The sequence below is a fragment of the Camelus ferus genome, chromosome 8, assembly GCF_009834535.1.
Source record: "Camelus ferus isolate YT-003-E chromosome 8, BCGSAC_Cfer_1.0, whole genome shotgun sequence".
Classification (NCBI taxonomy): Eukaryota; Metazoa; Chordata; class Mammalia; order Artiodactyla; family Camelidae; genus Camelus; species Camelus ferus.
Genome location: NC_045703.1, coordinates 67,524,682 through 67,538,818, shown reverse-complemented (window position 1 = coordinate 67,538,818; position 14,137 = coordinate 67,524,682). Strand labels below are relative to the sequence as shown.

General features: G+C 54.3%; 1 protein-coding gene across 1 annotated transcript in view; it reads right to left on the bottom strand.

Moving 5' to 3' along the window:
- IGF2R (insulin like growth factor 2 receptor) overlaps positions 1-14,137 on the bottom strand; it is a 96,021-nt gene that overhangs the window by 19,263 nt on the left and 62,621 nt on the right. The window contains exons 23-35 of the mRNA XM_032485291.1: positions 12,671-12,841; positions 11,967-12,110; positions 11,715-11,890; positions 11,386-11,473; positions 10,745-10,960; positions 9,861-9,991; positions 9,358-9,455; positions 6,262-6,398; positions 4,900-5,090; positions 3,273-3,399; positions 2,486-2,605; positions 1,913-2,169; positions 1,417-1,635 (exon numbers count right to left, since the gene is read on the bottom strand). Of these exons, the coding sequence (XP_032341182.1) occupies positions 1,417-1,635; positions 1,913-2,169; positions 2,486-2,605; positions 3,273-3,399; positions 4,900-5,090; positions 6,262-6,398; positions 9,358-9,455; positions 9,861-9,991; positions 10,745-10,960; positions 11,386-11,473; positions 11,715-11,890; positions 11,967-12,110; positions 12,671-12,841 (2,075 nt within the window). The remainder of the gene's footprint in view (positions 1-1,416; positions 1,636-1,912; positions 2,170-2,485; positions 2,606-3,272; positions 3,400-4,899; positions 5,091-6,261; positions 6,399-9,357; positions 9,456-9,860; positions 9,992-10,744; positions 10,961-11,385; positions 11,474-11,714; positions 11,891-11,966; positions 12,111-12,670; positions 12,842-14,137) is intronic.

Genomic DNA, 14,137 nt, shown 5'->3' with positions numbered 1-14,137 from the left:
AAAAATTGTAAAAATTATGTTACTGGTTTTGCAGAATTGTAGCATCTAAAGAAACTGGGTTAAGAGCAGCACCTTTGACAAATCCTGACAACACAGTGAACCAAAGAAACTTCAGTTTGCCCATGGTTATCAGTTTTAAGCCTGTATCAGTAACAACAGTTCTGTTTCTACTCATGGCAGATTTTGGAAGATTCTAGGGAACAGGGATCCCTCTCTCGGGTCCCATCAGGAATGCTGCACCGACTCCTGACGGTGGGAGGCAGGAGCCCACGTAGCTGCCCTGACACTGTCCTGTCTCCCTGCTGCCCAGCACTGCACAGGGACTGCTGTTTCCCCGGCCAGTGACCCAGTGCATCCTCGGGACACACACACTCATTCACCCCTCACCACCTTCTGTGGCTTTGCACAGCACCTGCACACCCAGGCTGCTCAGGGAGCATCTGAGAGCAAATAAACATGAATGGAAGAAAGCTGACTGGCCAGGAACAGTGTGTGTGATGAGTGTGAGTGTGTGTGTGTGTGTGTGAGTGTGTGTGTGTGAAGCCACAAGGCATGGTTCGTTCACAGCTGTGGGGCATGTTCGGACCACAATGACACAACATCCTCTTCAGTTAGAGAACTTACTGCTTTTTTTTTTAATCTGCAAAAAGGGAGCCAGGCAGGAAAACACAGCAGACTGGACCTCTCAGAAAGTGAGTCACAGCATGCCTCCCACCTGCGCTGTTAGCAGGGGTGACGCCACAGCGCTTCCCGCCAACCCCCGGGCTCTCTGGACCCCGCGCTTGTCATGCAGCTAAGCCTTTGTCAAATTCCCATCATGACCAGCTTCCCCACCCACTCCCAGCGTTTCTCCCACCAGCGCCACAGACAATGCCTTTTAAAGGACACCTACGTACCTCGTGACAAGACTCACCGTTTAAAGAACACAGACAGAAATAGACCACTTTTGAGATGCATTTCAAATAAAACACACCGAGCGTTTCACAAAATGTGACTATGACTCATGAAGACAATTTTTAAAGATCCCAATCTACACTGAAAAATGCGCTTATGAAACCAAGATTGTCAAGGCAGAGTCTGCAGCTGTCAGCGAACCAGCTGGTGCCCTGCACTATGACTCATTTGCCAAAGAACATGCTTGCGTTTTCCAAGTGTTTTAATGGCCCAAGACCTGCATTTAAACAAAGAAACCAAGCCTCGTCAACGTCCCTGAGGCTTCTAACACCACACACAAAAGAGTGTCTACATGTGTGTTCACACGTGTTTCCAACTCAAAGGCCTTCTGCTACCAAATCCTGACACTGACCCTCCCCCCGCGGGACCCAGACACGGAGCCCCAGCTCAGTTCCCCATTCCGTCTGCCCAAGTCAGCCTCCACTTGCAGAACCGCCTCTGCCCTGGGACCCCCACACTCACTATGGGGGCGCCATCGACAGGCACTTTGCACACAGCGGCTCCGGCAGGGCAGGGCACGCCGTGCATGGGGTTCAGCGGCTGGCAGATGTTGATGTAGAAATCAGGGCTGGCGTCGGAGTACTCGTCCTCACTCTCATCATAGGCCTCGTACCCACCAGTGCGGTGGATGAGGGGCGACAGGTCGATGATGGAGCTGCCGTTCTTCACAGAGCACTCCGTCTGTCAAAGAGGAAACACACCTCGCTGGCGTGCACAGCAGAATGTCCTCGCCACCATGAAGTCACCCCCGAGAATTTAAGCCAAACCAAAAAAAGCACGCAGAGCAGATCGGTGCCCCCTACTGCTTCGTGACATCAACATCAGGGACCTTGAACCCATTATCTCGGGCTCAGGAGGGGATGAAGCAGGCCGGGGGGGCATGTGACTCATAGGAGAACTGGAGAGGGAGACTGGCACAGCTGGGCACTCATCAGAGGCCACACGGGCCCAGACTCACCGGCTGCTCGCAGGCCAGAGGCGTGTGCCAGGAGAAGAAGAGGGTGCACGTCTGCTTGTCCAGGGAGATGAGCACCGGCCGGTTGGTGGGCCCGGTCTCGGGGCGGCACACGAAGCTGATGACGCTCTTGTAGCTCAGGCCGGTTTTGGAGGGACACGGGGACCCGTCCTCGTACACCAGCTGTAAGACCTGGTCCACGTAGGCCAGCCTCTTGCTGGCCTTGCCCACACTGATCCTGGTCTGCCCAAAGCAGGCCCCTGTCCCAGACGCAAAAAGGGGAGAGAAAAACACACAATGAGGGTCTCGAACGTCTCATTTTCTGATGAGAACTTTAGGCAAATCCAGACTTTGACATTCAGAACTGTTGCTTGTAATTTTGAGCGTCCTATGTGGTTTTAGCAGATGTTACACATCTTGTATTTCATCACATGGCCCGAAATACCCCCCACTAGCCGCCTGCTGCAGGTGAAGGCGTCTCATCTTCTCTTCGCTAGAGGAGTGCGGAGGGCAGGCCGACCCTGGGGACGGGGGACAGGAGGGCCGCGCGACAGGCAGGCGGGCGGGCACACTCACCCACGCCGGGGGCGCAGTTCTCGTTCTCCCCGCACACGCTGATGTAGACCAGCCCCTTCTCGCTGTAAGCGGCGGTGTATCCACCTCTGCCGCTCAGAGAGCTCAAGTCAAACAGGTGTCCTGCAGGGGCAACGGGACAGATGGGGATGCTTGGAGGCCCATCACCGTGGATCCCACCAGCCATCCAGCCTCCTGACTTCTCACCACGAGTCACTGCCCCCTTCACTGACACGGCCATAAAGCCCTTCCCTACTAGCTAGGAAGTACCACAAGACCGTCAGTTCCCAAATTTATGAAATGGCCTGTCTTTCCCCAGGAGACAGGGGCTCACGGCACCCTCCTCCTCCTGGGGCAGGGCCACAGTGGTCACCAGGACTCTGGTGGGGTCGGGAGGGCCCTACTCCTCCCACAGCCAATGAACCTGCACCTTTCCAGTCCCCAGCACAGAGACTCGGTGGAGGCCTCCTGGTGGCCCCTTGTTAACTCTGAAAGGTAACAGGAGATGGCCTAGAGCTCGTGACCGGCACCCCAAAAACAGGAGTTACAGGGAGACTGGCTTTCAGGGAGAGGATCAGTCTCTTCTCCACTGAAGGAGAACTCGAGTCAACAGCACTGGGCAGACCCAACACACACACCGACAGGACAGGATGCTGCTGCCTCGGGGTGCCGCGCTCCCCAGACTCACACTGGGCCTCTCACCATGTGCTGTGTGTGCAGTGTGACTGGCGTGTGTGTGTGGTGTGACCAGCTTGTGTGTGTGCGCAGTGTGTCCGGCGGGGTCCCTCACCCGTGGCGGGGTTGGTGACTTGGCAGTCGCCGTGCACGTTGCTCCTCACGGGACATGCGGCTGCCGTGGGCCAGGAGAAGGTGTACTCGCATTCCTCCACCGCGCTGACCAACATGGGCCTGGAGTTCTGTGAGCAGAGGACAGACGTCACCGCCGGGGCACGCGCCTGACAGACCCAACGACACTGACTTGACTCAGACAGGAGCTTCCCTGCCAAGCACCACAGTGCGTGAACGTCTCAACGTCTTTGCGGGATGAGGGCAGATTGAGGAAAATAAAAGAGTCAGGATTTGTTCCTGAGATACCACGGGGGGCTTGACACACACAGGGTGAGACGTAGGCTGAAATCCCCGGGGGGGGGCGGGAAGGTTTTCCCACAGCTAAGACAGAAGACGGGGCAGGGACAGGGTGGACAAAGGTGCTCAAAGGGCTGCTGGGAATCAGGAGTGAGGAAAGAAGTGATTCTGTCCAGGAAATGAAATCTGCTATGATGGACAAAACAACAAGAGCCTCTGGAAGAACCAGTGTGGGTTAACTAGTCTCCGCACTACACTGGTGAGGGCTGGCTCCCGACGTCTCAAACATGTTCCGTCCACACAGAGCGGGTGAGAGTCATCCAGCAGCACCCGCCCTCCCCGGTGAACCCCACGCCGGCCTGGCTCCTGGGCCACCACAGGCCCGCACAGCACTGCAGCCCTGGCCCCCTCGTGAGGAGCCCTGAGCCGAGGTTTCCAGACCTCAGTGGCCCAGGAGCCTGGGCCACACCTCTGCACTATCTTCCGGGAGGAACCCTTAGCCAGCACCCCTGACAAGAGGGCAGGTCGCAGGTTCCCGAGTGGCCTGCATCCCAGGCCCCTCCCACTGCCGGCCAAACGCCGCCGGACAGGTAGCAGTTCGACCTGACGTGGAGTGGGCTGGCCCAGCCCGACCTCACTCACATCAGCTACAACTCAAATCTCACAGAATAGCACCCGGGCTTCGCCTTCATCTCCCATGCAGAGACATTCCCGTGGTGAACAGCAGTCCGGAGAGACCATTAATTCAGCCCACACCTGCTTAACTGCACAGACCGACCCATCAGGGAAAGGAATCACCACGGAGGTGGGAACCCAGCTGCCGCGCACTGACCACACACTCGGCGTGACGCCTGGCGCTTCCCACCTCCTCTCTCTCAGCCTCATGGCGATTTGGTGAGACAGGTAGATCTCATGTCGTGAATGGGTGACCGGTTTGCTGGTTAAGTTACTGGGTTACACAGTCAGGGATGGGCGAGCCACCTTGGGACTGGTTCTGCCCGCCCTTCTGCTTTACCCAAGTGGCCTCGAGGAAGACAGAGGGCAGGCTGCCAGACGCCAGTTTCCACTCCAGCCTTTGGGGAATCTAAGTCAAACTTCAAAAAGAATCAACTAACTCTAGAACTAAAACCTCCAGGGCGGCCCAGGGGCCAGAGAAGGAAGGCACTCCAGGAGCACAGGGCCGAGGCCGGGCTGCTCTCACCCGCTGTCAGGCCGGGCACCCCGAGCTCCTCGACTCTCCTCCCGGGAAAGGAAGACACCAGTCCCGCCGAGCTGTGACGCGTACCGTCCCCAGAGCCGCACATCGGGGCCGAGGCCGCTGTGTCACTTACCACCTGGCTCTCGCTGCAGCTGAAGTGGATGGTGGTGGACTTCTTCCGAATCCGATCGGGACACAGGTCACCATCGACATACTTCAGCAGAGTCATGCCATCTCTCCACTGGGGACCATCTCTCACCCTGCCGAGGTTCACGGGCTCGGAGCCACTCAGCAGACACACGGCCGCCTCTGGGGGGCACGGCTCTGCGGCACAAGGGGTACGATGAACAGAGACATCAGTGGTTCTCCAGCCTTGGGCTCACAAGGCACGTATGGCCAGCTGCGACATATTGACTCTAACAACCACTCCGAAGTGTCAGTGATTTCTTTCACGTACGTCACATGCCAAAGATACCACGCAAGTTCTCCCTCAATTAAACGCTGTTTTACCATAGGTGGACGGGGGGCTGGGGTGTGGGGAGAGTCTAAGGCGCAACAGCCTAAATTACTCCTGACCCCGAAGCAGGATGATGCTAAAATACCTCGATTAAGCCAATGGGACGTTTTAAACGGCCTGCGTTCATGGGCTGTGTTTACCTAAGGAGCCACCAAGAGCTGCGCCATCTTCCCAGTCCCCAAAATGCCTGTGCCATCTGCCCTGGGCAAATGAGCCCCTTCACAGGTTAAGAACCTCAGTGTCACCAGTCTGGTCAGCACACAAGGCAACGGGAAGTGGGCCACGGCCTCAGACCATGCAGAGGATGGAAACACTTATCGTAGTTACATAACGGGGGTGGGTACAGCTCAGTGGTGGGGTGCATGCTTAGTGTGCACGAGGTCCTGGGTTCAATCCCCAGCACCGCCATTAAAAATAAATAAATAAACTGAATCACCTCCCCCACCCCTTGAGTTGAAGCCAGATAAGACGTGAGCGAGCTGCATGAAACTCCATGAAAATGGGACAGATCTCGTTTTCAGGATCCCAACAGGGGGCACCGTGGTCTCTGTGCATCGCCCCTGGCCCCACGTGGACCGCTGAGTTCTAGTCTCATCACTGGCACCAGGGGTCTGGGTGCATCGTAAGGGGCCCTCACCCACATTACTCTCAGTAGATGCGTGGGGCAGGTACCCACATCTCCTTTCACACCCTCCGATCTCCTGCCCTGCTGAGAATTACCTGCAACGATGATTATTTCTACCTCTGTCTCCTCAAGTTCAAAAAAGGTTATACAGCGTTTCCAGCAGAGCCTTCAGCACTGATTTGTCCTGGGCCGCACCAGGGTCAGTCACTGACCCTCAGATAACTCTTCCTGTTACTTCTTGGCCAAACCACTCACATAACAGAAAGCAACACACCTTCAAGGAGCCTCACTCTTACTCGTTCCTTCCCCATAAAGCCCCTTACAAGCCACCAGCCCACCCTGAGACCCCTCACCCGAGCCAGCCTGGGGAGCCAGAGACTTGCAAACGTTGATGAGGTAGTGCTCGGTGGCCCCCGTACTCGTGATGGCCTCCCAGTTGTCACTGTATCTTGACAGGGGTGAGAGGTCGTAGGTGTTCCCAGCCCCGTCTCTGAAGGGAAGAAAGCACGGCCGTCAGGTTCAGCTCTGTCTAACGGGGTCCTCGGTGCCCCATCTGGAAAGGCTCCGGCACTTAGAGCACAGCCTAGTCCTGACACCCTGGGAATCAGGTCCTTCCAGGGACAGAACTTTATGCGGGACTCTCCCATCTCTGGTCAACCAGCAGCAACACAGCCTGAGTTCAGGAAGCATCAAGCCTTGTTCAATGCAATTATGTATTAACCTGAAAAGGCAAACAGCAAGTGCTTGCCCTGCTCAGGCCGGTGAGCAGACGAGGGTGCCCGGCTGGGGCATACGGGGCCCCCTCAGGCAGCCCGGGAAGGCCACCTGCTGTCTGAGCCCGAGGCCGCCGGCAGTCACTGACGTAAAACCGGCCGGGGCGGACTTTCTGCTCAAAGGTTTACTCACTACACAAATTCCAAACAAGGACAGTTACTGGGAACCAGCCCCACACCAGGTGCAGAGTCAAAGGTAAGAAAGACAAATACTCCACCTGCGGGGCACCAGGTCCAGGTAGAGACAGACAAGAACACCACTTGAGTGAGAATCACTCATTCATTCAAAAACCACGTGCCCCACAACTGGGGGTGTTGTATTGAAGGAAAACAGATCAAAATCGCCCATCTTACGAAGCCTGCAGAAGTCACCAGTGGAAGAAAAACCACAAACAAGAACTTTTTTTTTTTTAATGTGTATCAGATGGCAACCAGAGTGAAGAGAATAAAAGGCAGGGTGGTGGGGTGGGCAGGGATAAAGTCTGGGAGAGGGAAGAGGAGATGAGATCAGACAGCACTCAAGAGACCACCTTCCTAAGGAGCCACCTCTGAATAAACTCAGTAAGATATGGAAGAGCCAGGCATCCAGGGACCCAGCACAGCACAGCATAGGCAGAGGGAGCAGCACGAGCAAAGGGCCTGGGGCACAGAGAGCCTGGTGAGGTCAAAGGCAAGTAGCCCCATGTGGTCGGAGCAGATCAGACGTGAGGAGTGAAAAAGCAGGGGCTGTGGTGAGACGTGATACAGGGGGTGTTCCAGCCTGTAGTGAGGACTCCAGCTTGAGACGGGCTTCACTGCACTGAGGGGTTTCAGCAAAAGCACCCTCGCTGACCTATAATTCAACAGGTTCACTCTAATCATCATGCCGGACTGTCCCGCGTGTAGCAAGGGGACCGACTGAGGGGTGACTGCAGTGGTGCAGGTGCAAGATAAAGCCACATGAACCAGGGTGGCGCACTGCTTCCAGAATGGAGAGTCTGAGGTATTCTGAAAGTTGATGGACCGTCAACGGCCACACCACCCAGAACACGTCCAATCTTGTCTGAAAGTTGATGGACCATATAAATAGGGTAAGAGAGAAAAGATGCCAGCATTAACTAATACTGGAATCTGTGGGAGCCACCAGTTTTTGCAGAAGCAAGTCCTCAAGAACTTCACCTAATGGACCAGCTGAGAGGCTTACTGTAAATGGTTGAAGAGGAAACTGAAACTATCGTGAAAGAAGGGGGCAAAATGGAGGGAAGAAAGGGTGGATTAGAAAGAGTACCAAACAGACCTCCTAGAATGAAAAGTACAGTCATGAAAATTAAAAAGGCAACAGTCAAAACAGCGAATTAAACCAGCTAAGAGACCAGCTGATAAAACTGATTAATAGAAGTTCCAGAAGAGACAGATAAGGTTAGAGGCAACATTCAAAGTTACAGTAACTGCAAATATTCCGAAACTAGTAACAGACACGCATCTTTAGTTTCAGAGAGCACTGACTTGCAAGCAACACAGACAATAAAGCCCTATACAAGCAAATCAGAGCGAGACTGTGGAATACACACAGGGAAATACATAGGGAAGGCATGAAAATAGGACCAAAGGGGGCAGATCCTCTACCAGCAACGCTAAGCACAGGAAGATGATGGACACCTTCAAAGTGCTGATACACACGCACAAACTGTTAACCCAGAATTCTGTATGAGGCCAGCGAGGATAAGCCCAAGCCTTTTCAAATGAAGACCAAGACTGAACCCCACAGACTCTGTCAGAACTACCGCACGGGTGGTGCAGTGCGATGTGGACCCCAGGCCTGGGCAGCGGCGGTGCAAGGAGTCGGAGTCAGGAGATGAGCCAACAGTGGACTTACTGGTATAAATCACTAACTGTATGTATTTCCTACGTCACTAACACTTCAAAAATTATTTCTTTATCTAAATAAAAGGACATAACACAACAAGAAGACTGGAAGGAAACACGGAAATGACCAAATTTCTCCCAGGACAGGACGCTATAACTCAGTGATTTTTTTCAGGTGGGGTCCTCACACAGCAGAAATGTCAGCATGTCCCTTCAATACTCAGGACGTGTAGACCCAAGAAACCACACTCTCCAGGGACAGAACCCAAGAGGTCTACTTTGTAATAGTTCTGAGAGTGACACAACTGAAATTCACACACAGTGAAGGTCACCTTATCTCGAGAGCTGCCAATCACCCGATTTCAGAGGCTTACTTGAGCCACAGGTAACAGAACAAAAGAACCAGGCGGCCACCAAGAGCCTGCCGGTTGGGTGTCACCCCCTCGTGCTCTCTCCAGCCCACCCCCATGCAGCTCCGCCATCACCTTCCTCTTCACTGTTGTGTCTCCAGACACAGGCAGCCCCTGGGGAGGAGCAGAGGCCAGGGCACACCCTGCTCACTCCAATCCGCTCAGACCCATGAATCATGCACGGTTTTCTGTTTCAACCACAATCACTTCCCTGAACCTTAACTCAAAGTAACCAAAGCCTCTCAGAGCTGTGAAGGGTTTCATAGGTAACCTAACCCAACTTGCCAGTTTAATATTCAGGAACTAAGGCTTCAAGAAAGCACCTGACTAATCTAATGCCCTGTCCCTCAGGCAACTATTAAAGCAAAAATATTATCAAGTAAATCAGACTGCCCAAGAGCCAACATCCCCATGCACTTACTTGAATGAACACTCGGTCAGGTCAAAAGGCGGGCAGGCATACTGCGTGCGCCACTCGAACAAGTAGGAGCAGTCCGAAGTCTCCTGGAGGAACACCGGCTGCAAAAGTTGAGAGACATACCCATTAAGTGGAAACTTCATTTGCGGGGGGCGGTGGGGAGGGTTAAGACTTTTTTCTTAATAAAAAAAGTTTTTTAAATATATTTTTACTGGAGGTACTAGGGATTGAACCCAGGACCTCGTACGTGCTAAGCATGCACTCTACCACTGAGCTATACCCTCCCCACTGGGAAACTTCAGTTTTAAGGATGCAAATAGTAAGGGATGGTCCTGATCTTTACTCAACACGCATTGATCAAGGCTTGAACTCATTTTCTGTACAGAACATATTTAAACTAAGTTAACCAGGAGACTTCAAGACTTAAGAGCAGATTCTTTTATAAGACAGTGGCCCCTGAGCTGGCAGACCGACCCTCCCACCCCATGTGCACTGAGCACACTCACCGCCTGGGTGCTGCGGTCACAATAAAAAAAGATGGTCGTTGAGCGCTGGTACACCTTGTGGCAAGGGTCCCCCCCAGTATAGTTCATCTTCAACACCCCATTCTCATAGGTCAGCTTCTGAGTAAGCAGACCTGTTCAAGAAGAAGCTAGTCAAACAAGGATTGGTTCACGAAGTCCCCAGGCCACCAGGCTGGTCCCCAGACATGTTACGCCACACACCCTGAATGAACTCTCACAGGACCAAGTATGTCTGGCCTACCAGCACTGGACCACTGGCCCCATCACATGACACCATGGAAGAATAAAACCAGGCCTTCTCTTGGCCAAGGCTGTGACCTTCCAGACTACCCACGGGATCACCGACATGGAGACACTCCTCAGCCTGATGAGCTAAGAGGATGTCACCTCGTCTGCACAGCCCCCAAGGTCTTCCCACACACCCCCCATCAACTACTTCAACTTCTTTTTTTTAAAGTTCTTAAACTTAGCATCACTTGCCCGGCTGTTGAGACAGCACAATGACCACAGCCTGCCCCATAAGTTTTACAGCCCAAGCCTACACAAAATGTGTCCCCTTGGACTCAATTCTAGAAAGTACGACCTCATTAATAGTCCAGTGGGTCCTAAAGGTAAAATAGAAAAAAGAGACATGAACTTAGAATCAGTAACTGGCGTGGCTAAGCACGAATGAAATAAACTCTAACAACGCTCATCAGCCGCGGCCCGGCTACGAAAATCAAGCGAAAGCAGAGACGTCACTAACACGCTGTCCCCTGGAGCGCAGGAGCCACCCTTCCCACCTGAGACAGACGTCGCCTGTAGCCTGATGTCTTAAATATGTAATTCCATTCTTGTGCAAAAACAAGGAGGAAGAACCACGGTACCTGCCACTTTCTGAAATCCCTCGGGTCCCCGCTTTTCCTGACATGACGAGACGACCCTGGACCTGTCACCGGCCGAGCAGACGCCCGAGGACAGCCTTCCGCAGACGCGGAAGTAGTACGTGTACTCGCCGGCGCTCACGACCGTGTCGTTGAGGGCGAGAGGCTTCAGGTCATACAAGTTGCCATGCCTCGGGTCCTTCACTTCACAGTTGTCTCCTTCAAGAACACGGCGAGGGAAGGGCATCGACACAGGCACTCACACTTTCAGGCAAACGTTTTGCAACTTTTCATCAGCTAGGAACTGTCTTAAAATAGGCATTAAATATCATTTCCACCTGTTTTCATCTGGTTTGTGTGCATGAGACAAACTGCCTGGCAAACAGCTTTCTAGAAAAGCTTCAGGTCACAGGCTGAAGATCCACGTAAGCAAGACAAAGGCCCACGTTCATGTTCTCACCAACCACCCACCAGTCAGGAACGTGAGGAAAATGTTACAGGTAAAGTTAGCAACGGAGTGGGGCGAACAAAACTCAAGGGTGAGAATGACCCGCCCGCTGACACGCGGGGCTGCACGCCCACGGGGCTGCTGCGCCCCCTTCGCACATCCACACGTCGCTGAGCGGCGTAGGGCGGCGTCTTACCTTCGACGCGGACCACAGGACAGGCCTCCACCGTTCTCCAGACAAACACGTACTCGCAGTCGTCCAGAAGCTGAAAGGTCGGCGATCCCTGCAGTGGAAACCAACAGTTCACTGTGCTCTCACTTAGCAAAGAGAATCAGTCAAACGCCAGCCAGAGCTGACACCCGACTTGCAACCACGAGAAAAGTACACAGCACTTGGGAAACATGTCAGACCTGCGGGGACACAGCACGTGCTGGTCGGGCCCTACTGATGGCCTGACCCCCTCGAGAACATGGGCAAGCTCTAACTCAGACAAGAGATCCGAGGTGGCAGGGACAGGCACGCACCGTCGTGTGGGAGCACTCGAGCATAATCCTGGTGGAGAAGCGCTGGTTCCCGCACTTGTCACCGTTGACATAGACGAGGCTCAGGGACCCATTGGCGGCAGCTTGAGGGCTGACCTGCACGACGCCCAGGTTCCAGCTGCTGTCCTCCGACACCAGGCAGGACCCCACAACGCTGCCTGGAAGAGCCAGCAAGGCCGTTGGACGTGGGGAGGGGGGGGCACGACCAACTGGGGTCCAAGGCGCGACACCCACCATGGCAGCCGGGAATGTAAGGGAGGGAGTTGCAGACACTCAGGTAGAAGGTTCTCCTCTTCCCATCAGCCGAGGTGTCAACTGCAGTCCAAGGCTTCCTGGCTTTGCTTAAGCCGCTCAGATCATATTCGTTCCCAGCCGGGTCTGAAACACAAGGCAAATGCTGGAGACCCCTGCCTTCCCATGAGCGCTGGGCATCATTTCCAACCCCAAAGACCAAGGATGCACAAACAGAGCATCATTTCAGAAAAATGAGGGGACCCACAGCAAGCCGAGAGGGCTTCCAACAGAAACATCATCTGCCTGGCCCTCAGAACCGCGACTCACGACAGAGCACTGTGGACATGGAGGTGGGGCCGGTCCCCAAGGAACAAGGGTCCTGGAAGCCCCACTGGGTGTCAGGGTCCGTCTAACAGGGCCTCATCCTGGTTCTTTTTCTCTCACTCAGGTGAGAAGCTCTGACAGTGTATTTGACTTTCCCCTTAGTTTTCTTCTGTTCTTAAGCAGCTTCTGATTCCAAAATATTGCTTAAAACCATGAATTACAAATCCAGACTCTCCTCAAGAGAAATTTTATAACTCTAGGCATTGTCCACAGAAAACACGTAGCACACATGTCGTGCTGCCTGTAAAATAAAACACACACACACACACACACACACACACTTTTGATCAGCCTCTTAATTCCTGGTCCTCCAACCTCACCTGTGACTTGGCAATCCACCGGAGAAGGTACACAGGCCAAGGCCGTTTCAAACTCAAAGAAAGTGTCCCGGATCCCAAGGCCAGAGTCGATGTCTTGATGCAGGAACCTGGGGTTCCCTGGGTAAACGTCACCATTGCAAACAAAGCGGATGATGAAAGCATCAGCTCTCCCTGGAACAGGAAGGCCAGGCTGTGAGCAGCAGCAATCATAGTGCCGCTGCCCGCACGCGTGTGTGGCACCAGGATGGCGCCCCCGAGAACCAGCCTCCAGGCCACCCCCGGGAATTCGTGCCGCAGCACTGGGTCTGTTCCAGGGACCTGATCCGAGCTCCAGGGAGGCCACATTCATTGTGACAGTGACTGACATAAAGGTGGGTTTACACCATGAACTTGGCATTCTTACATTCCAGAAAGGATGCAAATGTTACATCCATTTATCCTCCCAAATGTTAGAAAAACATCACTCTCAGGTCCTACTATGCACAGGAGTGAAATACACAGAAGAAAGCCCCCACCTCCTAGGAGACGACATCCTCGTTCGGCCTGAGGCGCCAGGCAGAAAGGGAGTGGAGTGTGGCAGGGACAGGGCCTAAGGAATCACAAGGGTGGCGGGGATGAGGCGTGGCGGTTTTGAATGTGGCGACCGGGCTCACTGCGAAGGTGACATCTGAGCCCATACCTGCGGAAGTGAGGAAACAAACCGCCCGGCCATCCTGAGAGAAGAGGGAACAGCAAGGACCAAGGCTCAGGAGGGGACGTGGGCGAGTGGGCCTTCACAGTTCTGGGAGCACGTGGCCACCGGGACTGAGCCAGGAGAGTGGAGGGTGACCCCGTCAGAGAGAAGCAGCAGGTGTCCCACAGCCACTGGGTCGGGGTTGGCTTCTACTCTGGGTGCAGGTGGGGCCCTGGGGGCCCTGAGCTGGAAGTGACGTGACCTAACATTCAAAATGTCACTCTGACTGCCAAGAGGAACACAGGCTACTGCAGTGGGGGTGGGGAGGAGGCTCCCACAGCAAGGGGACCACAGTGGCTGGGGGCTGCATTCACAGAAGAACGTCGTGGTCACTGACACATTAACAGGTCCAGAGGTGCCCATTTAACACATAAGGAAACTGAAGCAGAGAGGTTAAGGAACAGGCTGGGCCGGGGTTAACACAGTTATGCACGTGCTGTGCCCCTGGCTTGCTGGAGCCTGGATTCAAACCCCGCAGAGTAAACATTGGCAGCTGTCAGCCACACGAGCTCAACAGTAACCCTGCAACGGCCTTGCCGGCTCTTCCAGGCAACGCTGTGCGGTCCTGCCTGGTGTTGGAGGACAACAGCTGGAACCTGGGCGTCATGCAGGTCAGCCCTCAGTCTGCCGCCAACGGGTCCCTGAGCCTCGTCTTCATCAACAGCGACAAGTGCAGGAACCAGCACTTCTCCACCAGGCGGGCAGACACAAGGAAAGAGCCCCGGCACCCGTGG